Consider the following 23,521-nt stretch of genomic DNA (forward strand, 5'->3'; position numbering starts at 1 on the left):
AAAGCTTATTGTTTTGTGACTGAACCCCTGATGAATGGGTTAAGATGAATTGGCAGGGTTCAAAGTGCTCTCTGCAATTTTCCAAATCCACTGAAAGATCTGGGAGAGACGAGAGAAAGGCATAGTGGCAAAGAGGCCATGATAAGGGGCCATGATCTCTCTTCCATACACAATTGAAACATAATTATTTTATGCCAGATTGTGTGCCTAGCAAAGCCCTGAATAGGGGCCGACATTTAACTTTAATTAGCTGTGATTTATTCATACTGACTGGATCACTGGCAGAAATTGGATCATCTGATTACAGTGAAGCATGAAAATGACCTGATTAAACACTTAATGAAACCTAGAGAGTGGAAAAGGGGGGAAACTTTGGGCCGAAGACATTTGGGCAACAATAAAGGGGTAGGACGTTTTGCACCATTTTGCATCATTAACCAAGCTTTGTCTTCTGGATACACAGTGCACACACAGCGTTCTTTCTCTGGTCTTTTCTCAATTACCTTTTGCATCATGCAACTAGGAGACAGTGCAATGCCTGAAATGGTTAATGATCAGTTGGTGGCTCAGGAGTTTTTGCAGGCAGGTTTCAAAAACTCTGACGATTTCCACTTGTTTGCTGTGTCCTTAGGTGTGCCAACGAATGAGAGTCCTGAGTCCAAGACTTGTAGCTCAGCCAAAGTCTCAGGACTCCAGCGAAGCCAGGAGCAGAGCAACAGCGAGGTGTCCTTTGCGCCTCCCGTGCCCAGCCCCACCCCAGCCTCTGCCCCTACGGGCTCCCCAGCCCCCGCAGCAGCGGCGGCCCCCCCAGAGCCACCCAGGGCACGCCTCCCCTCCCCGCCTCCTCTCGGTGTCAAGAAGGAGCAGCAGCCTCCACCCCCTGTCCCCACCCCTCCCCTGCTGAGGGCTCCACCCCACCCCCACCCCCACCCTCCTCACCCACACCCACACCCCCACCCCCACCAGGAGCCCCGGGTGCTCCCGCCCACCCAGCACCACAGTCGGCCAATCATCAACCAGGTGCATCACCCTCTGTACAACAGCCTCCAAGACATTGGGTAAGTTTATTTCTGTGTCTGGAAAAGTAAAAATAAGATACCCACGCACTGGATTAATGCTGTTTTTGGTTCACTTTACAACATTTTAACTTAAATTGCTCTCCTGAGGTATGCAGAATAAAGACCAATAAAGCTCAAAGTGTTGCAGCAGCCTAGTATGCGGGTATCTGTTATTCATATTAATGCCTCTCATTTTGTGTTAAGAAATGGATCAAGATTTAGGATTTGTCTATACTCCCTTCATGCTTTAATATTTCTCGGTCTTGTGCAGTAAGCATTAAAATAAAAACTTGTGTAATCTACCTGATATCCACACTGTCTTCAGGCAGACATTGATTTTACAAAGCACAAATATGCAATAACCAGTTTTCAGATTTACTGTTGATAATTCCTGTAAACATTCAAATGTAGCGCTTGCTCACTTCTTTCTTCTCTTCCCCACCCACCCCTCTCTTGGGTTCAGTTTGAGCCCGATTGTCACAATCATTTCTCCACTGTCAAAGCATGAGTGCAAAACAAAGTATTAATACAGCTGAACTCAGCTCAACAAATTGCAAATAGTAGTCATGCTAATGATTTACTGGAACATATTAACTTTGCTCATTCTTGCATTCTTCTGCCCTCCTCTAGCCACAACAGCAGCCCCGTCAGCCTTCCCAAACACCACCTGCCCCCATCCCCTCACCACCACCTCAGCGGGCTGCCGTCTTCGACCCCCGCCCTGCCCCTGTCCATCGCCAACCTCTCTACCTCGCACTATTCTTCGCTAAGGAGCCCGGCCCATCGCCATCCGGCCATGTTTGCAACCCCTGCCACACTGCCGCCACCGCCGACCTTACCCACCAACAGTTTAGTGGTCCCCGGGCACCCTGCTGGCACTCCATACCCAGGTAACACCACCCGTAGGGCACTCTGGACAAATACCTACAGTTTCAGTCCAGTCTCTAGTGTCGCTGATAGGCGGTAATCAGTGATAATCATCATCTGTTTGGTGAATTATTAATTATTTCTTTGTAGCATTTAACAAAGTTGCAGTTGCAGATAAGGATATCTCTCTATCAATAATGAAGACATCTTTATCCAAACTTTCAGCCCGACTTCTCTAGCCTGTATTAGAGGATAATTGATTTATCACAGCCTATCCACTGTCTCACTTTTACAGGGACTCAATGTGTCAGATTTTCCTTTTACACTCAGGCTACTTAACAGTCTGTGTAATTACATATGATGAACTCTACCAGAATTGTCCCTATGGTCTGATCAAAATGTGCCAAATCTGAAGCTGATTCAAGCTTTATTACTGTTAAATATTACAATTCTAACATAAGAAAAACAATCCCATATTTATAACTGCATGAAATGTCACTATGCTGATGTATACCAGGAGATTCAGAGATTTATTGCTAAGTAGTTGATAATATGACTGATTTCGATAACAGATAATACATATTACATGGCCCTGTAACTTGTGTTGTGTTCTGTTATGATTCACTGAACTGGTAAGTGAACACATTTATTACATTTTGCTTTTTTGGGATTGTAAGTCCTCGAACTTTGTAAAGTATGACTTGTAAAACCAAGATAACTTCGACAGAGTCATAAGAACAGAGTATAAATGTTATCAAACCAGTTAGCTATTGTAGTAGTCAAATGATTGGGTTTTATGGGGTGTCCAGGTAGCGTGGCAGTCTATTCCGTTGCTTACCAACACAGGGATCGTTGGTTCGAATCCCCGTGTTACCTCCAGGTTGGTTGGGCATCCCTACAGACACAATTGGCCGTGTCTACAGGTGGGAAGCTGGATGTGGGTATGTGTCCTGGTCGCTGCACTAGCACCTTCTCTGGTCGGTCAGGGCGGCTGTTCGGAGGGGGAACTGGTGGGAATAGCATGAACCTCCCACGCGCAATGTCCCCCTTGGCGAAACTCCTCACTGTCAGGTGAAAATAAGCGGCTGGCGATGCCACATGTATCGGCGGCCTCCCCCCTAAACAGGCACCCTGACCGACCAGAGGAGGCGCTAGTGCAGCAGCCAGGACACATCCACATCCGGCTTCCCAACTGCAAACCAGCCAATTGTGTCCGTAGAGACGCCGACCAGAAGTGAGTTATTTTGACTCTGTGCAATGGAGTACCAATGCTTTAAGCACACAACTGTCTGTATTCACACTAACTAAGACCTTAAAGGAAAAGTTCACCAACTTTCAATTTATATCCATTGATTAATCAGAGCAGTGGCATTTCTACATGTAAACAATACTTGTTAGTGTTGTTTGTATTCCTGTAGCCAGCGATACCAAACTGGCTTACTTCTGCCATCCATTGATGTCAGTCTATGGTGGTAGGAACTGCAGGACTGATTGGCGAGGTAGACCACCAACACTTAACTGGATGTGCAGATTATTAGCAGCAAAATTTCACTTTAAAATACGATGTTGGTGTTGCTGGAGGAGGGTCTAAGAGGTAAAAAAAAAATTGGATGCTTTACTGCAAACACATCAAAAAATACAGGGACAATCATCACATCTGGAGACATCTTCACCCTACTGCTGACACCTGTCATACACTCTCCTGTAGAAGACTGATGTGGTCAGAACATCACAACAGGTCTTTCAAGACCAAGAAAAAGTAGTAAAAAGAAAAGTAAGAAGTAGTTTGACCACAGTGCATGAAACACGTCTCCAGTAATGATGGATGTCTTCAAACTGTGTTTAGAAGTAGGCCAGTTACTCAATGACTTTCTGATGGGGAAAGAGTGTGTGTGTGTGTGTGTATATGTGTGTGTGTGTGTGTTTTCTGCTGGGATGACTCTTGGTTCTCTCTTGTCTTTAGATACCAGCCTGTTGATATCATTCAACCAACCAATCATGTATTGCCAGCCTCATTCGGGGATTCTGATTGGCACATTGTCACAGGCAACTCTCTTACCACCACCAATGAGTCCCCACGTAGAAAACCCTCACAGCATGAGCTGGAGAAACAGAGAATGCCAGGTGACTATTTTCTTTTCTTCTATCCTTGTTGTGAAGACTGACTGGGCGCTCGTGCCTCTTTTTTTTTCTTTTTTTTTTTTTCCTTGTGTCTCTCCCACCACCGCCACCCTTCCCCCCTCCCTCCATCCCTCCTCCCCCACCCCCACCCCTTTTTTTTCTCGCTCTCCTTTCTTGCAGAGCATGATCTCCTGAGGCAGGAGTTGAACAACCGCTTCCTGGTTCAGAGTTCAGAGCGGGGCCGGGGGCCATCCGCCTCGCCACTGGCCCCCGTGTCACTCCTGAGGGCTGAGTTTCACCAACACCAGCACATGCACCAGCACCAACACACCCACCAGCACACCTTCACGCCCTTCCCCGCCAGTCTGCCCCCGGCCGCCATCCTCACCCCGCCCACCGCACCCCCCATGGTGCGTACCCAAGCCAGAAATGTGAGGATAAGTAAAAAGCTCCCGTACCTCCCACCAACCCCCCACCACCACCACCACACCTCTACCTCTTAGCTAACTTTCCCCCTTTTTCTTTACCCAAACTAAAATTAGGATGCCCCCCCCCAACCCCAGCCCCCTGATAGAAGACCTCCTCCCCTTTCAAAAGTAAATGAGGTTCATTGACTTCTCTCCATTTTGATCGTTGCTCTTAGTTTAAGAGCTGATGAGAGGCTGGGAGCGTGAGGACAGATTGCGGGCAGATGTGGCCTACCGTCTGCCATCGCCCCTCTGCAGACAAATCATTAGCACTACATACTTGTTTTTTTGGGGTTTGAAATGCATACTGCTTGGTCCCAGGGTTCAGAGGCATGACCAAACACACAGATGGTTTCCTACACCTGACATGAGAAGCCACCGTGCAGTTTTGTATTGCTGCTAAAGGCACATGAGCATCACATACCAATAAGCCCCTCACCTTTCTCCCAGCCTTGGCTTGGGATATCAGGTTCAGCTAAACAATCCCACATAAGTGCTGTTGATTTAAATATTCATCTTTTTTCCAAACTTGACATCCAGGAAACAGCTGGGGCAATGTCCGAAGGCAGAGTTTTATTTTGTTTTGTTATGGGTGTATTTTGAATCGGTTTTGAATATTCTCATTTGCCTGCTCACAAAGGACACCCGTGCTGCTGTCACACAGATCTGTGTGTGCTTTTGTGTGTTTTGGAACCATGCTAATGCAATCCTTCCTGTATGTGTGTGTGTGTTTGTGTGTGTGCGCGTGTGCGCACGTGCAGCTTGACGGACGACCAACTCTCATAATTGCTTGTGACAAATTCCCGAGCCTTGAAGTCGGAGCTGGATGACTTCATGGCAGATAAAAGGGCGATGACATCACTGCAAACTGTTTTGATAATGTCTCTAATTGCTTCCGTGCTTTTTCTTGTGCCAGGCTGCCGGGGGGGAAATACCGGCAGCCCTTAGATTAATACAGGCCGGGAAAAAAAAGGGGGGACGTTATGACTATTCATCCATCATTTGACATGGACAGCAATCTATAACAGGCGATTCAGACAGGAGTCCCATTTGTAGCGTTTTGGCATTAGTCTAATAGATCTAATCCATCTTGTCATGACCTTTGATTAAGAGCCTGCGGGCCCATTATGGGGCCCCTCTAAGATTATCCTCATCCTGTACATTAGAAATCAAAGCTCTGCTATTTATGGCTCGGTCTCAGATAAGTATGGAGACTATTTAGATGGCTCGACGTGCGATTTCTACCTCTGCTGTGCTCTCCTGACATGGCCCACATTCTTTACACAGCCTGTCTCTGAAGATGAAAGTGGTGATTTTCCTCATCTTGCTAATGCTAGTGTTATGCAGCCTACCGCGGATACCCCCCCATCTCTCTTCTTTTGTTTGTGTTCTTTTTTTTTTTACAATGGGATTTTAGATTGATCCTAATATGTCTTTTTTTTTCAAATGATGTCCTGATTTAATTTACACCTTCTCTCTTCCCTTCCTTCAATAACACTGCTGTTTTCCTCTCGCTTAAAGAGGCAGGAGTAATGTTGATGTTATGCTTGTTGACATTCTCTTGTCATGAAGGGCAAATCAGATATACCCATTTACCACAGCCTCTCTTTCTCTCTCTCTCTCTCTCTCTCTCTCTCTCTCTCTCTCTCTCTCTCTCTCTCTCTCTCTCTCTCTCTCTCTCTCTCTCTCTCTCTCTCTCTCTCTCTCTCTCTCTCTCTTTCTCTCTCTCTGTCTGTCTGTCTGTCTGTCTGCCTCTCTCTCTCTCTGTCTCTCATCACACTCTCACTCATTTTTGCTTACTCTCTCCTGCTTTCCAGACGCCCCGTGTCATTTCAACTATGTAACAGCCCTTGGCTAATGGCTGTAATTAATGAAATTATGAAGCCTCTGTATTTGTTTATTGTTCAATGCCCTCAAGCAGCTGGCTTGCCAAATGGCAACAGTGAGTATCTTTCTCAACCCCCACCCTCGATCCCCATGTCTCCCCTGCCATGTCTTTGGACAAGGAATATCCTTAATTGTTATGAGAAGAAGTATTGAATTTTAATTAGTCAAAGCTGTTTACTATAAAACTCTGACAGGGACCATAAATTACAAAGGCTGAGTTTTTTTTTTTACAAGGCCATAAAGGGGCCAATATCCCTCTTATAGTGTCAGACATTAAACAGGCCAGGCCTTCAGAAAGCAGAGAAGCTGTTTAATGAGATCAGAAGCTGGCTTGGCATTTTCCCTCAATAGACTGTCTGTGTTTGATTTGGGCCCATTATCGCCCGCAAGCAGGGCCGCCAACACCACCACCACTGCCATTTTGTGTGCAGATGTGAATGGCCCTGCTTCACTGGAGGGCCCCTGAACCAAACCGCATCTCTCAACAAGCAACTAGGCCAGCCAGAGACCGCATCCCTCCCGCCCATGATGCAGGACACACACACACACACATGCACACGCATACACACACACACATGCAAACACAAACACTGATTCATACCCACTCATTTTCCTGTTTTATGTAAACCCAAAACCCCTGCCAGGAGGGCTTTGTAAAAACACTCGCAAAAAGTACCTGCAAATGGTTTGTGTATTTACGGAATAGGAATATGTTACTGTCAGATGCAATTAGCCTGTTCCCAAATAGAGAGGCAGTATTGGCTTACATGCAGATGTACAAAGTCTCTATTCATACATAGGAGAACATTCTGGGTTTTCTCGCTCTATCCCTTCCCTCTCAGTTTACCAAACAGATTCCCATGTGTTGAGGCTGCGATCAGAGACCGGGTTTCATATAGCGCTAGAGGTTTTGTACACTCAGTTCCACATGTCATTATGTCAGCCGTAGGTCCTGCCACAAGAAAAACAAAAGACATTTCATTACATTAGTTCTGCCTCTTCGGTGTGGATCAGCTTCATGCTGAGCTGATCCAAGTTAGCTTCTAATCATCAAACATGTAGTCTACCCAGTTCAGTTTCAAGTATAAAAAGATAGACTTCATATACTGTGTGATATGGTATTTTTGTAATATTACTTGAAAATTTGACTGTTCAGGGCGGTGAATTTCTTCTGAAGGTTGGGTTCCTAAAACAAAATAAAACAAGGCACTCCCTCTATACCACCAGGTCCTATTTTTAAAAATAAAAATCCTGTAGCAGTCACAGGCAGTTAGATTAACATTGCTGTAAACTGTCCAGTTAATAGAAACATGATTCACTGTCTGGTCTCTAACGGGCCGTGTTCCTGATCCAAGCCAACACATCCAAAAGCCACCCACCCCTTATGCATAATTGGAAGATCATGCAAACTGTCCTCATTTTGACAGCCCTTTCGAGGAGTCATATAGTTATTATCTGTCCATGCATTTGAACCAAAGCCCCAACTAGTGCGAGCCAGCTGCTTTCCAGGGCTCATTACACAACATGCTGCATCACAACTGTGTTTACAGCAGGCTTCAACGGCTGACAGTCAGGTTTCACTTTTGCATGTAGAAATAATGACAGATTGCAGGCTTTCTTCATAAAGTTCGCATTTGTAAACAAAACATTTTTGATTTTTGTTTTGCTAATGTGCTTCTCTCGCCTTTCTCTTTCAGTTTGACAAATACACGCCCAAACTGGACAATCCATTCATCAGACATTCAAACGTGAGTCCAACCTACTCCATCGAACCGGGTTAACTTACATTTTAGCAACTCAAATATTGACATTTGAACACTGCCAGGAGAACTTTGTGTGTGTGTGTGGTGGGGGGGCTGAAGTGTTGGTTGGTGTGTAAGCCCCTCATGTTTCATTTCACGTTGTTGTTTTTTGTTGTTGTTTGTTTGTTTTTTAAAGTTCTTTTTTTTTGTTGTCTCCTCCCTCTTTCCTCCCAGTTCTTCCCCTCCTACCCCCCCACCATGCCAGGCATGCCCCCGCTGCTCCCACACTCAGGACCCTTCAGCTCGCTGCAAGGAGCTTTCCAGCCCAAGGTTAGCCCCAGATCCTTACCCACACCCACACACTCTTAAGTCAGGCATGCGCATTGACACACCACTCATACACAAAATCGCTTCACTGTCTCTGGGAACTCACAAAAATATGAGCACACACACTTGCATACACACACCAAGCCACGCAGCCAAATACAAACAAACATGCACGCAGCCCATGCACACACATACACATACACAAGGACACACTGAGTTCCCTACCTTATTAAGCACACACTAACACGCTTTCACACAGAATCTTACTAGCAACCCCCCCACCCCCTCTTGCCGATTCACCCGGGAAAAGAACCCAGCATTAGAGGTGGCATGAATAGCACCAGAGCCTTACTTAACATTCAGGCCATAGGGGCAGTGGCAGCAGCAGCAGCTGCACTGAGGAGGGAAATGGGGGCCCTGATAAATCTCAAGGCTCTGAGCTCCTTTTTTCCTTATAATGGGCTAGGCAAACAAGGTTTCCGAGCCAGCTGGGTCTGAACCTGGACCAGAACTGTTCTGTGCCACTCGGTTGAGAGCCATGTCGGGGCCATGCTGAGCAAGATAAGGCCAGTATGTGACAATCTAGGTGGAGAGAGGAGAAAAGGAGGGAGGATATGTGTGTGTATGTGTGTGTGTATGTGTGTGCGTGTGCGCAGGGCGGGGGGTTGTCTGGCAGATGCCCAGCAGCTATGACCCAGTGTAAGCCACTAATCAAAGCTGGCCTAAATCTGCTGGCCTTATTCCCAGCGGGCTCTGTCATGGAGGGGCCCTTTTGTGAAAGGCCTCTCCAGATGGTTAGAGGAACACGGTAGAGCCTGCTCTTATGTGTCTAAAGCCCCCGCTAGCTTTTCTTAAAGTGAGACTGGGGGGTGATAGGTGGTTGCCGTTGAGTTGACAGGGATGAAGTCCCTTCTCCGAGTCCTTGTATATCAACGCTTGGGCTCCAAAGACTTCCTTCACAGCCAAGGTACCTATGGAGCATTTCTTTTGACGTCAGCCAAGTAGCACTAGATAAGGTTTTGGGCACTATAGTGTTGGTGACTGTCATGGGGGCTTTACTGATACTGGCATTACGAGGGGGAGGATCTCGCAGTGCGTTGGATCAATGTCCATCGTCAGGTTTGGATCAAACCGTATGCATAATGCTTTGTGTTAGAACAACTAGGACACACAGTGTCACACATGTAAAGCACAATGGTTGTGTAACTTTGCTGTGAACAGAACAATACAGGATCATTGTCTTAAATTTGTAATTGGAAGCAAGTCTAGTATTAACTGCACATTTTCAGCTAAGTTGCTACTGTCACATATTATTTCCATCGTATTCTGATTGGATGCTTGACGTTGTAAAATAGATGCTTTTGCACCAGACAAATCATGTTTTTAGCTGACCAACCACTCAGAAAAGCTGCCACAACAGAAACACTTAAAAACTTCTGTCAAAAGACTGATTTTGGTGGCACAGTGGCCCAGTGGTTAGCATCGTCGCCTCACAGCACGAAGCTCCTGGGTTCAAACCTTGGGGTTGTTCAACCTTGGGGGTCATCCGAGGTTGTCCTCTGTGTGGCGGTTGCATGGTCTCCCTGTGTCCGCGGTGGGTTTTCTCCGGGTGCTCCGGTTTCCCCCACCATCAAAAAGACATGGATGTTAGGGTTAGTACTCCTGCCTGTGCCCCTGACCAAGGCAAAGGGAAAAGAACTGGAGTTGGTCCCCGGGCTCAGCATGAAGGCTCACTGCTCCTAACTACACAGATCACAGCTAGGATGGGTTAGTTTGCAGTCCCTGAATTTCCCCAAGGGGATTAATGAAGGAAACTTAATTAATTTGTTTGAGCATGTTGAAGATGATATAGCATGTCTTATTTGCGTCGATGTTTCTGGGAAATCCTACCTTGAATGAAACTGCATGGGAAATACCAAGTGATAGAATACAAGGGAGAAGCTAAGAGAGAATAGCAGTGGGAGTATGGGGGGGAAATAGATTTATCCAATTTTCATACTGATGAGGAATATTCATGTTAATTGAATAAAAAAAGATGCAAATCTTTAACATCTTACAACGCCATGTATTTTTAGACACACTCACTCTCAAACACTTTTAGAGGTGTCGCCACCCCCGAATCTACACAGATCGTACGGCTAAACGTAAGACTAAATGTCAATTTGTGAGTACGTGATTTAGAAGCGAGGTTCATGAGATGCGTCACATCTGGGGAAAAAAATTATAACTCTTTCACTGTTTCTATCTAATTCTTCTCTCTCTCTCTCTCTCTCTCTCTCTCTCTCTCTCTCTCTCTCTCTCTCTCTCTCTCTCTCTCTCTCTCTCTCTCTCTTATGCCATCTTTCTCTTTATTTCTCTCTCTATCACTTTCTCTCACAGGCATCCAATCCCATTGATGTCGCGTCTCGTCCGGGGGCAGTACCTCACACACTCCTACAGAAGGATCCACGGGTAAGCCTCAGGCTTATAAGTATTCAAACTACAACACCAGTCACAAAATGTAAAGCCGCAGGGCTGCCTGCTGGTTACGGAGGCCACACCAGTCTTTCTCGATGAGGCAGATGAAACCAGGCTCGGGGCAGATCGTCCTGCACTCCTTCCACTGGTTAAAGAATATGTCTGCCTCAGAGGGGTACACAAAGACAACAAATCCTGAGTACGCATTGTGTGAAGAGCTTCTAAAATGCAGTAGAATTTAATATTGTGGGTACTCCAAAGTGTCTTACAATAACACTGGCACATATAGTCCTAGGGTGGGTCGCCCTAAATGGGGAATTGAGCAACCTAATTGCTATTGTGGTGGTTTTACTTCCACTCAACATGGTGGTAATGGAGTTATCTGTTCCCCATGGAACGACAGAGAGAATGAAACCTCTTAAAGGATAATTACATGTTTTTACAACCTGGGTTTTATCTTTGTTTTGTCGTTTTTTTTACCATAGTTTATATTGGTTATGATGTGATTTTACTTATCTTTGTAGAGATTGTGGATATGGGACCACTGCTGGACATCTTTACAACATTGTCCTATAGGACAAGTAAACCGAAACGTCAGACATGTTTCAACAAGTCCAATTTAAACCAAGTATCTAAACCACATATATTGAAGTGAAAACGAAAGTGCAAGTAAAAAGTTGTCACCTGAAATATTACCGATGGTCGATTGCGTTGCTGAGCTACTTCCAGGTTCAACTTGTTGTAGGCTGGACTCACCAGCCTGTAACTATTGAATGTATTCATGCATGCACACAATTTTGTTTACAGTGTATGTGGCTCAACATTACATAAGCTGTTGTGTAAAATCCAAATCCTCGTGAACTAAATCATGTAAACAGTTTAACTGAGGCACTAGGTTTTTGTTTTGTTTTTGTTTTTTTTTTTTTTTGCAAAGACATGTCTAGTGGTGCTCCCATTTCCAACATTTCAACAATGAAGATGGTGTGTTAAATGATCTACTACTACTACTACTTTTGGCTGCTCCCGTTAGGGGTTGCCACAGCTTCCGTTTAAGACACAGCGAGCGTCTGGGTAGCATAGCGGTCTATTCCGCGACCTACCAACACAGGGGTCGCCATTTCAAATCCCCGTGTTACCTCTGGTTTGGTCGGGCGTCCCTACAGACACAATTGGCCGTGTCTACGGATGGGAAGCCAGATGTGGGTATGTGTCCTGGTCGCTGCACTAGCGCCTCCTCTGGTCAGTTGGGGCGCCTGTTCAGGGGGGAGGGGGAACTGTGGGGAGTAGCGTGATCCTCCCACGCACTACGTCCACCTGGTGAAACTCCTCACTATCAGGTGAAAAGAAGCGGCTGGTGACACCACATGTATCGAAGGAGACATGTGGTAGTCTGCAGCCCTCCCCTGATCGGCAGAGGGGCTGGAGCAGCATCCGGGACGTCTCAGAGAGCGGGGTGATTGGCCAGGTAAAATTGGGGAGAAAAAGGGGGGGTGGATCCAAAAACAGAAAATAAGACACGGGTTTAAAAAAAACAAAAACCTAATTATCCTTTAACCTGTATCTATCATGGCCACGTTCTTACAGCTAAGGTAGGCAGGGCTGCATACGGTTGATGTTGTTATGGTCATTGAAGGTGATGATTGTGATGATTATGTGTCTTTCTCTTCCCTTCTAGATAACAGATCCTTTCAGGTCATCTGTCAGAGTAAGTTATTGTCTCATCTGGTTCCTTTAAATGGTGTCCTTTTCGAAGGACTGCAAAAAAAAAACTGATCAAAAGAGTCTTACATTCATTAGAATTAAAAATCCTGCTAGAGCCATTGTCAGCTCACCGTTACAAGGCCAGTAGGTTACCCACTGTCTCTCTCTCTCTAATTCTCAGAAACCTGGCAAGTGGTGTGCAGTGCATGTCCAGATTGCATGGCAAATTTACCACCACCAGCAGAAAATGAAGGTGGGTCAGCTTCAAGGTTAGATCTTGCAGGATTCCCACAGTCATCAAATTAAGTAGAAAATTATCTTCTTTTTTTTTCGGTCGGGTTTGCTGTTAATAGACTTTAAGTAAAATGACCCAAATAATACATTCCCTGACTGCATAATAGAAGCCCAGAATGTGACAATATGGTTGCATTTAGCTTTGTTCAAATAGCACTATTTTTCCCCACAAGTGGAGCCAAAAAAAATAGCCGGGTTTCTAAAATTTTAACTACTCAAGACATAAAATACTAAGCTGCAGTTTGGATTCTCTTCAGTATGATTTATTTTGATGAGACTGAGTCAGTCTCTTCTCCATTCACATCTGCCGTCACTATGACCCTAAAAAGCCCTTAACGTCAAACTGGATTGTTAAATGCTAAAATTACGTACTGGAGTTAATATTGCAATAAACTGATGCATTAGTCAAAAAAACCCAAAGCAAAAAGTTACGTCATAAAATGCCTTTCACTTGGTTTCAAAGTGACAAACACATATTTTTAAAAACTACCCGATCAACCAGAAGTGGTGTAGATAGCTATTTTTTATTTTGTTTTGTTGGGATTTGTTTTGTTTTTTTGTTTTGTTTTTTTTTTTTTTTTTATTTGTGGAGAAATAGTTCCTGAAACTAAGTGAAAGCAGGTGTTAAGGTATCTTTGTCATGTAAACTATCATTTCATTTAGTTATAGGTAGTTATGAGTTCCTTCTCATCCAGTCTGGGCACACTGACCTGTAGATTTATAACTCGACAAGAGTCGTACTTCAGAAATACCCGATTTCAGACAGGACGCTCAAATCACTAATCCAGAATGACCACTTACTCCAATTTACATTTGACCCATTGCCTAATTCTTTTTGATCATATCACTGTTGATGTTTAACCTGACTGTAGCCACCGTCAGTCGGTTTAGTTGTGTGACGCCAACCAAAAACCTTTTTACTTGAGTCTGGAGTCCTGCATGAGTCTCAACTGATGCTTAAAGTAAGCCACAATGTGATGGGCTGCATCAAAATCAACTGAGGAACAATGGGAGGGAAAAAAAACTAGAAATGAGATTCTATGATAATAGACAGAGACATGTAAATAATAGAAACAGCACTATTAGTCATTTAATAGTCAATGAAAAAATATAGACTTTCCTCAGCAAGTCTTTGTAGAACCTTAATCTTAGGTTACACAGGGACAGAACACCGTCATCCCCATTGCCAACAATTCCTTTCATTAAAAAAGGATATTAAGCAATGGGATCTCAGTATGCAGCCAACGCCACACGGTGTCCGTCCCATGTCAGCCGCTCACCCTTGTCTCTAAGACTTCAAGTGCCGCTAATCAGGCTTGCATATATTTTATTATGACACGGCGGGCCAAGATCAGAGACGTAGAGTCATTGTTAATGTGCCGGTCTGCCTCTGTTCTGTCACCCGGCTAAGCTGAGGATAAGACCTCCGACTCTGGTGTGTGGAAGTGGTGTCGTCATCCAATGCTTACTAACCCACTTTATTATTCTCTCTCTCTCTCTCTCTCTCTCTCTCTCTCTCTCTCTCTCTCTCTCTCTCTCTCTCTCTCTATCATCTCTCTCTATCTATCTCTCTCTCTGTCTATCTATTGATCTATCTATCTGTCTTTTCTCTCTCTATCTCTATTTCCATGTCTCTCTATTACTCTCTCTCTCTGTCTATCTATTTATCTCTCTCTTTTGTAGCAAATGCAGCTGGATCCTCACAAACTGGACATGAATGGGAAGCTGGACCTGTTTAGTCGACCCCCAGCCCCAGGAGTCTTTCCAGGGTTCCCGTATCCCCATGACCTGGCGCGACCCCTCTTCTCCTCCACAGGTCAGTGAGGTCATTCCACTTACATTCAGGGCGGGGGTGCGGCTCTCACAAAAACACTACTTCTCAAACAAATTGTTGAAAAATGCATATGTGGTCAAAGCTATCCAATAGTGCTTTTCTTAAAATGCAAACAACCTATTAAATGTATGGCTGTGTGTGAAAAATATTCTTTTCTCAAAGCTGAATAAAAAAACTGCATGATTCTTTTTTAGGTTTGGTCTCTTATGTTACATAAATTGTAATATTAAATGTTTTGCTAGTTGAGGGAGGCAGATATGTGTATGAATATGGATGACTTCAGTGTGAATCCAGTAATTGACTGATTTGCCCTGTGTTTGAGGGCGACAGTGAAGCGACTGGCCTTTAACCAGTAATTATGCTGTTTTGTGTCACAGACATGTATAATTGGTTATTTCATTAACATTTCATGAAATATGGAGGGAGGCAGTGCTGTTTTGTAAAAGAGGGCAGCTTTTGTGCAGTCAATAACTGACCTTGAAAAGCAGCTGAGACGCACACACACACACACACAAAATCACAACCAACTGAAATGAAGATATAAGTTGCTAATTTGTGCAGTTTTAATCTCCCCTCCAATGGCTAATTTAGTTTGCAAATGTACACTACCGTTCAAAAGTTTGGGATCACATTGAAATGTCCATATTTTTGAAGGAAAAGCACTGTATTTTTCAATGAAGATAACTTTAAACTAGTCTTAACTTTAAAGAAATACACTCTATACATTGCTAATGTGGTAAATGACTATTCTAGCTGCAAATGTCTGGTTTTTGGTGCAATATCTACATAGGTGTATAGAGGCCCATTTCAAGCAACTATCACTCCAGTGTTCTAATGGTACAATGTGTTTGCTCATTGGCTCAGAAGGCTAAGTGATGATTAGAAAACCCTTGTGCAATCATGTTCACACATCTGAAAACAGTTTAGCTCGTTACAGAAGCTACAAAACTGACCTTCCTTTGAGCAGATTGGGTTTCTGGAGCATCACATTTGTGAGGTCAATTAAACGCTCAAAATGGCCAGAAAAAGAGAACTTTCATCTGAAACTCGACAGTCTATTCTTGTTCTTAGAAATGAAGGCTATTCCATGCGAGAAATTGCTAAGAAATTGAAGATTTCCTACACCGGTGTGTACTACTCCCTTCAGAGGACAGCACAAACAGGCTCTAACCAGAGTAGAAAAAGAAGTGGGAGGCCGCGTTGCACAACTGAGCAAGAAGATAAGTACATTAGAGTCTCTAGTTTGAGAAACAGACGCCTCACAGGTCCCCAACTGGCATCTTCATTAAATAGTACCCGCAAAACACCAGTGTCAACATCTACAGTGAAGAGGCGGCTGCGGGATTCTGGGCTTCAGGGCAGAGTGGCAAAGAAAAAGCCATATCTGAGACTGACCAATAAAAGAAAAAGATTAAGATGGGCAAAAGAACACAGACATTGGACAGAGGAAGACTGGAAAAAAGTGTTGTGGACGGATGAATCCAAGTTTGAGGTGTTTGGATCACAAAGAAGAACGTTTGTGAGACGCAGAACAAATGAAAAGATGCTGGAAGAATGCCTGACGCCATCTGTTAAGCATGGTGGAGGTAATGTGATGGTCTGGGGTTGCTTTGGTGCTGGTAAGGTGGGAGATTTGTACAGGGTAAAAGGGATTCTGAATAAGGAAGGCTATCACTCCATTTTGCAACGCCATGCCATACCCAGTGGACAGCGCTTGATTGGAGCCAATTTCATCCTACAACAGGACAATGACCCTAAACACACCTCCAAATTGTGCAAGAACTATTTAGAGCAGAAGCAGGCAGCTGGTATTCTATCGGTAATGGAGTGGCCAGCGCAGTCACCAGATCTGAACCCCATTGAGCTGTTGTGGGAGCAGCTTGACCGTATGGTACGCAAGAAGTGCCCATCCAACCAATCCAACTTGTGGGAGCTGCTTCTGGAAGCGTGGGGTGCAATTTCTCCAGATTACCTCAACAAATTAACAGCTAGAATGCCAAAGGTCTGCAATGCTGTAATTGCTGCAAATGGAGGATTCTTTGACGAAAGCAAAGTTTGATGTAAAAAAAATCTTATTTCAAATACAAATCATTATTTCTAACCTTGTCAATGTCTTGACTCTATTTTCTATTCATTTCACAACATATGGTGGTGAATAAGTGTGACTTTTCATGGAAAACACAAAATTGTTTGGGTGATCCCAAACTTTTGAACGGTAGTGTACGTGTTTGCCGTTAAAGGAAGCTGCCCTGTCCACCGTTTAGAGTCGCAGCCAATGTCAAGGTCAAAAGGGGGTTTTTGGGTTGTTGTTTTAAGTTAGGCTTTTCGACTGTTGCTGATTTACAAGGACTCTCTTCTCCCTTAGGCTCTGGCCATCCCACCTCCTCCCCTTATGGTGCTGCCCCCCACCCCAGCGGCTTCCTGCCTCCCAGCCATTTGGCAGGTAGGTGTAAGTAACCCCACCTTCACATTTTTTTTATATCCCCCTCCCTCCCCTTCTCTCTCCCTTTCTCTGCCTCTCTGTTTATTCCACTCGTATCCCAAATACATTATGAGTCACCAAGGTGTAATTTGACCGTTTTGCTGAAGAGTAGGTGTCCATGGTTTTGAGCCGAGCTTGGTTTGAAGTTTAATATGGAATTTAGTTGGCTCGTGTTGCCATCCTGTTGCCCCACCTCTTAAACTGAGGCTTTCTTCATGGTTGTGGCAAGCAAAGCAGCCATAAAATCAGCCCTTGTGAATCATAAAACGTAGCATTGAATAACCCCGTCTGAGCTGATGGAGAAGGACACTGCTGGCCTAGTATTTCCAATCTCCAGCTCTGTTTTTCATCCCTCCTTTTGTTCAGAAAAAAAGGTTTTTCTCTTGCTATTTTACAACTCACCACCCCTGTCTCTTTTCATATTACTTTGAGAGCTAGGCAGATGGCCACAGAAAATATGACATGTTACCTTGATGCCATGTTTTCTATGGGTTTTTGGTTGAGCTTGTCTTTCATAGACAGAATAATAGGGTTTTTTTCCCTCTGTCCGTTCCATCTGAAACATTGTTTGAGTTTGGAGGAGCAAGGTGATTTCACGGGGTAAGCCCTTGAGTCAATCCAATTTGAGCTTATAAACACACTGTGCCTAGAGGAGAAAGATTTAGGGGGGAAATCCTGTCCAGGGAATTCAAGTGTGAAGAAAGAAAGATTTACCAGTTGTTGTCTTTTCTGATATATTGACAAGCCACAGTGCTGCGTTCATGACATTGTTAGAAATCCTCAAATCTTAATCTGTAGGTAGGTCTCTGTGTTTCCCTGAAGCATTTTTTTTCTTAAAAATCTGCTATATACTTGCATGTTATGAGTGAATGTTTTCTCATCCTCAGTCAATATATATTTTTATCTAATTTTGAGACTTTAGTGTATCTATGTATGAGTGGCACCCGCCTGTCTTGGTAGAGCCCAGCAGACACTGATGCTCCAATCATGTTAGATAGCGGTTCCGAATTTACCTACCCCCTCAGCTTCCTTTGTTCAGCTGATGTCCATTTCCAGCTCAGCTCCAACAGTCCAAAACTCATTTTCCCATCAGGCAGTACAGCTCCCCTAGCCACAGCAGGGTCAGGGGCGCTATGCTCCACCTCAGTTGGTGGGAGTGCGTCCAACGTCCGGTACGCCTATTGTAGGATTATCAGGCAGAGAGCTAGGGGTGGCAGCACTAAAACCACAGCTCCGCTTGTAAGAGAAAAGCTGAGTGGAATGGGTAGGTGGGTAGGGGGTGGTCTACTGTTGCCAGCCCCCCTTTTGCTAATCCCTGTTTGGCATTTTGCAGATCCTTTCAGTCGCTCCAGTACATTTGGTGGCCTCGGCAACCTTTCAAGCAGTGCCTTCGGAGGATTAGGCAACCCCTCGCTTGGTAAGCGCCGGCCCCCTCCTCCTCCAGCCCTCTCCCCCCTGTTCTGGCCCCCGTGGCCGGCATACAGAAGCAGAGCAGCTCAGCGTTAGACCACAGGGAGAGCCAGGAGGAATGAAATCAAGGCACTTAGCTTCGCTTTCTATGCCAAAGCAGCTCTAGCCCAGGGAAGCCCAACAGGCCAGGCAGCATAGCGCAGCACCGCATCCCCCTTTTCGCCTCCTCTCCCCTCCTCCTCATCCCTCCAAGCCCAGCCCCGATAGTGTGGCTTTAATCTGGCAGCACTACTGCCAACACGCACTCCCTAGCCCACTGTTTGGTAACTATTAATCTATTAATTATTCTTCAAACCGCCTTCACACCATCACAGAGGGCTTTGTCTCTCTCTCCTCCAACCCTATCTCTGTCTTTCTCTCTCTTGTCTTTCTACTTCTGCTATTCCTCTCTTGCCAAATCAGTCACCGTGTTGTTAGGTGGATGTGAGCGAATTAAGACACGCCACAAAATGCTAAGGCCTTCCTGGCTTTCCACAACCCTCACTCTCTGAGGACATTTGACCCCCCTCCCCCTCCCAACTGGTGAAAAAGGGCCCTGAGAATCAAGAGAAGTGAATGGGAGGCATTTAACCTCAAACTGGTCTTTGAATGCAGTGCTTCAGTGAGAGATCCTCAGGAGATAAAGACAAAAGCAGCTTTTGTTGTTTTTTTAGTTTTTATTTATTTATTTATTTATTTATTTATTTTGCTTCCCTTTTTCCCCTCTTCTCCTCAGTTACCACTCATCTTTTGTGTCCATAAGGTCTGGGCCCAGTTAACTTACAGCCTGTCTTCCTGTCTCCTCTCCCCCAGGTTCCAACAGTGTGTTTGGCCCTAAGGAAGGGCCCGGAGGGTTGTCGGGCTTTGGCAGCCCTCACCATGACACCTGGAACAGACTGCACCGCACTCCGCCATCTTTCCCCACCCCGCCCCAGTGGCCCAAATCCGTAGAGGGGGACAGAAGCAGCTCGGCCAACAGCCACGAGCGGGAACGAGAGAAGGAACGAGAAAGAGAGAGGGAAAGGGAGCGAGAGAAGAGAGACTCATCCATTGGAAAAGAAGAGAAGGATAAAGACAGGTTAGTTGTTAGTTTGAACTAGATTTCAAATAAACCTACCAGAATGGAGGAGTGCCCCCCCCCCCAGTAAATGGTGATAGGAGCACCATTAAAAGTTATTGGCAACCTAACTAATCGCCTGACATGTCTTTGTACAGTAAACCCAAACCATTTGGCTTTCTAAGCAGGTTATTAATATGAGCATAATCATAATTATTTTGATTGTAGTCTGGTTTGAAATCCATTTTCTATTGACTTAATGAGATTGTTTTGGGATGAAATTGGTTCAGAAGATTAATGTTTTATACTGGTTTTACCTGTGCTGTCTTATTTCAAAATGTGGCGAGATAAACTTTATAGATCCCCGAGGAGATATTGGTGACAAGTCACCTCACAAACACAATAAGTATACACATATATGAAATCAAAATACAGTATCGGACACGGTTATCTTCAGCAGCACATCCGTACATGATTACATTAGCACACCTTGTACAGCCTACACATCTCAGTGTGTACTGACTAAGCTGCTTTTTTTTTTGACTGTCACCACAGGGATTCAGTGGACCGTAACCGCCACTCCAACCGTTCATCACCCGCCTCAGCGCCAGTAAGCTACCAGATCAGCAACCTGATCCGTTCCAACAGCCAGAACTCTAGCGATTCAGGCCGCCACCACAGCAGCAGCGTGGACCGGGTCCGTGAGGCTGAGAAAGAGCTGCTGGAGCGCCACCGAGAGTCCTCCCTACTGGGAGATATCAAGGTGAAGGAGAGTCGTTCGCCCAGCAAAGAGGCCATGGAAAGGAGACCCATCGAAGACTCCATCAAACCTGTGCACCGCTCTCCTTCTCCGTACTCGAAGGCAGTGATTAATGAACAGGGCATGAAGATTGCAGGTGGGCCCCCACCCATACTCAAGGACAGTGAGAGGAAAGAGCCCCTTTCTGGGGATCTCCTTCACAAGGTTAAGAATGACATGAAGATCAAGGAGGAGCGGAAGGAGGAGCAGGAGGTGATGGTGGTGAGTTCTGAACCAGCCACTCAGCCATTAGCCCAAGCACCCCCAGTGCCCACCAGTCAACCCATACATCCTCCTCACCACCATCACCCTGTGTCTCAACATGCTCCCCCACCCTCCCCACGTGGAAGTGAGATCCCTGCTCCAAGCCTGCACGGGGTCCCAATGGCCCACTCCCTGCCCCTCTCCATGAGCGCCATGCACCAGATGGGAAGTCTGAATGTGCTGGACCGAGCCCGTATGGCTCCTTTCATGGGGGTAAGCCCTCTGGCAGCGGGAAGGGAACGCCTGCCGCATCCAGCTTTTCCCTGGGACCCTCTGAGAGAAGCCTACCGCAGCCTGGACCTGCAGCGCCGCATGGACTTCCAGCTGCGGGCCGAGCAGGGGCACCGCTTCCCTATTGTGTATGAGCAGGAGCGGGCGTATCGTGAGAGGGAGGCGCACGACTACTCGCACCATGAACACCTGCTGGAGGTGCGCAGGGAGCACGAGCGGATGCGGCAACAGGCGGAGGAGCGGGAGCGCCTCCACCTCCGGGAGGAGCTGGACCGGGCGCGTCTCCACCAGCTACACCAGTCTCCCATGGAGGGCCACCTGCCCCACATGCCCCCGTTTATGCCCCCACTGGGTGGTATGCCCTACCCCAGACTCAGCCCATCCACAGGACACAACGGCCTTCTAAATAGAACACCTCCCACCGCCGCACTTAGCGCACCCCCTCCCCTTGTGCCTGCAGGCAGTGCCAGGCCGGCTTCACCCCGGAGGACTACCCCCCTCACCACCCAGGACCCCCGGGATTATTCCCCATCCCGCAACCCCAAAGAAGTAGAGGCACGGTAGCTTCCTAAATGAAAGGACGCGAGCGCTTACGTGATGCACTCACAAGCCCAAATTTCCCTGATTTGTTATGTTATTAAGAACAAAATGCACTGCTTTTCACCAGAGAAGAGCAAAAGGTCCCTGAAAAATGGTATGATTGTACAAAGTAAAAGGTGTGTGAAGCTGTTGAAGCACATACCACAACTGTATTTTCAGTGGACTGGACATTGAATTATGTCGGTTAAGAAAACACAAGTATGTGTATGTTAATATCCGACTTAAATATTTGATAATTATTAATATATTAATCCAGTTTTTTTTTCTTTGGTTTTGTGCTAAAAGAGAACCCAAAATGAGTTTGTACATTTCCTACCCTTGTTCCATGTATAGGTTATCATTTTTATGAATTTTATGTATTTTGTGAATGAGTCACTCTCTATCCAATTAAATCCCAGTTGATTGTGAGGCATATCCATTATGATCCACTGCAAAGACTGGATTTTGATTTCAAGCCTCTCAGCAGTAACTGAATCTCATGGTACCATGATACCCTTAACAATGTACAATGTTACATTACTGGTTTGTTTCTTTCATTTGTTTTGCCTTTGAGATATGCAGATAAATATATATTATGAGGTCTTTGTTGGGTCTCTGTAAAGAAAACTTGTGTAAATAACTTGTTGATATTCCTTCACTGCAAAATTACCATGTAAATTTATTAGGCTTTTTAAATGTTTCTAGAAAAACAAAATTAAATCAAACATGAGAACCACTACCCTGATAAAAACCATGGTAACAGACGAGCCTTGCCGGTGTAGGAGAAGCATGGAGGGACGGTATATTAACGGGGCCTATAAAGATCATCTGCAATCTATGCAAAGCAGCACAAAAGAAAGGAGAGGCCACCTGGAGCAGCGTGAGGATACTGGCAACACTGAGAGGAACTTGGATTAACCTGTTTATTTGCTAATGGCAAATGATGAAATATTAAACCTTAAAAACTTCTAGGTCACAGACTGGACCAGAAGCATACAGCCCCAGAGAGAAAAGAAGGACATTTATGAGGGCGGCAATTGGACTTTCTCTGTCAACCTTGTGGTGTTGTGCAGTTGTTTTTCTTAGACTCTTGTATACAAAACAAGTAGAGTTTTAGGCGTGCAAAAAATGGAAAAAAACATTCATGGTTTAAAACATAAAGAATAAAGTTTGGACCTAATGTCTGACATTTGTTGCTCATTTTGCTGTACTTTTTTTTTTTGTGCCCAATCCATCTTGTGAATTTGTCTGTATCCCAGGCCCACATGGTCAAATGTTGTTTTACCAATAATGTATAAATACCAGGGAGTGAGAGTTTTTGCCGACAGCCTATGCTGCTTGGGCCTCAGCTTGCCAGCGTTACATTATTTGCTCGTCTCATATAGTTATTACTTTGAAATGAAGAAGGTAACAGATTTGGCTGGTTTGACCTAAGCCCCCAGATCATTTGACTGTAATTTGTCATACATGGGCTGCAGAACTCTCCAGAGGGGATCAATATAATTGGGGCATGGCAATAGAGGGTGGGACTAATAGGACATTGATTTTGTAAGAAAGCAGGTTTTGCATGTTTGTGTTGCAGGTAACCGGTATTGACTGGCAGCCCAGCGAAATATTGACCTGCGGTCTGGACTCATTAAGGGGAGCAATGCCTGGGAGGAAGGCTATCAGATGGCTGAAGAGAGGCCCGTCTCTTTTCTCTGACTCTTCCTCAGCTCATCTGTTACTCTAATGAAGCCGGAAAGCTCCCTGGAGTGGGCTGGGGAGGGGGCTCTGAGGCGCCCCCTTCAGCTAATGACAAGACCTCTCCTCTCCTTACCGCCCGTCCAGAGATGACCAATTCAGCCTGATAATGTCGCTGGCTCTCATCTCACTGCTTCGTGCCACGAGACCCAGCAATCCGTT

The 23,521-nt window shown here is 45.3% G+C and overlaps 1 protein-coding gene across 4 annotated transcripts; it reads left to right on the forward strand.

The window, feature by feature from the left end:
- The first annotated feature begins 651 nt into the window (after positions 1–651).
- LOC130107353 (autism susceptibility gene 2 protein-like) lies at positions 652–22,802 on the forward strand. 4 transcript variants are annotated; one of them, XM_056273923.1, is made up of 13 exons: positions 652–1,058; positions 1,689–1,948; positions 3,889–4,049; positions 8,098–8,148; positions 8,377–8,472; positions 10,849–10,920; positions 12,602–12,631; positions 12,809–12,880; positions 14,605–14,737; positions 17,121–17,198; positions 18,571–18,654; positions 19,500–19,764; positions 20,299–22,802. In XM_056273923.1, the coding sequence occupies exons 2-13, from the start codon at positions 1,855–1,857 to the stop codon at positions 21,599–21,601; spliced, it is 2,439 nt and encodes an 812-aa protein (XP_056129898.1). In that variant the 5' UTR covers positions 652–1,058; positions 1,689–1,854; the 3' UTR covers positions 21,602–22,802. The 4 variants fall into 4 exon arrangements, with proteins under 4 accessions (XP_056129898.1, XP_056129881.1, XP_056129891.1 ...); XM_056273906.1 differs by lacking the exon at positions 3,889–4,049 and adding an exon at positions 4,227–4,477; XM_056273916.1 differs by lacking the exons at positions 3,889–4,049; positions 18,571–18,654 and adding an exon at positions 4,227–4,477 and having other exon boundaries at positions 17,121–17,204.
- The last annotated feature ends 719 nt before the right edge of the window (positions 22,803–23,521 follow it).

Source organism: Lampris incognitus, chromosome 1 (assembly GCF_029633865.1).
Source record: "Lampris incognitus isolate fLamInc1 chromosome 1, fLamInc1.hap2, whole genome shotgun sequence".
Taxonomy (NCBI): Eukaryota; Metazoa; Chordata; class Actinopteri; order Lampriformes; family Lampridae; genus Lampris; species Lampris incognitus.

Excerpts from the sequence above, each read along its gene's own strand:
- LOC130107353 (XM_056273906.1), top strand. The coding sequence starts at position 1,855 with ATGTTTGCAACCCCTGCCACACTGCCGCCACCGCCGACCTTACCCACC. Across the intron at positions 10,921-12,601 it reads TCCTACAGAAGGATCCACGG|ATAACAGATCCTTTCAGGTC; the intron begins GTAAGCCTCAGG and ends CTTCCCTTCTAG. Across the intron at positions 12,632-12,808 it reads CTTTCAGGTCATCTGTCAGA|AAACCTGGCAAGTGGTGTGC; the intron begins GTAAGTTATTGT and ends TCTAATTCTCAG.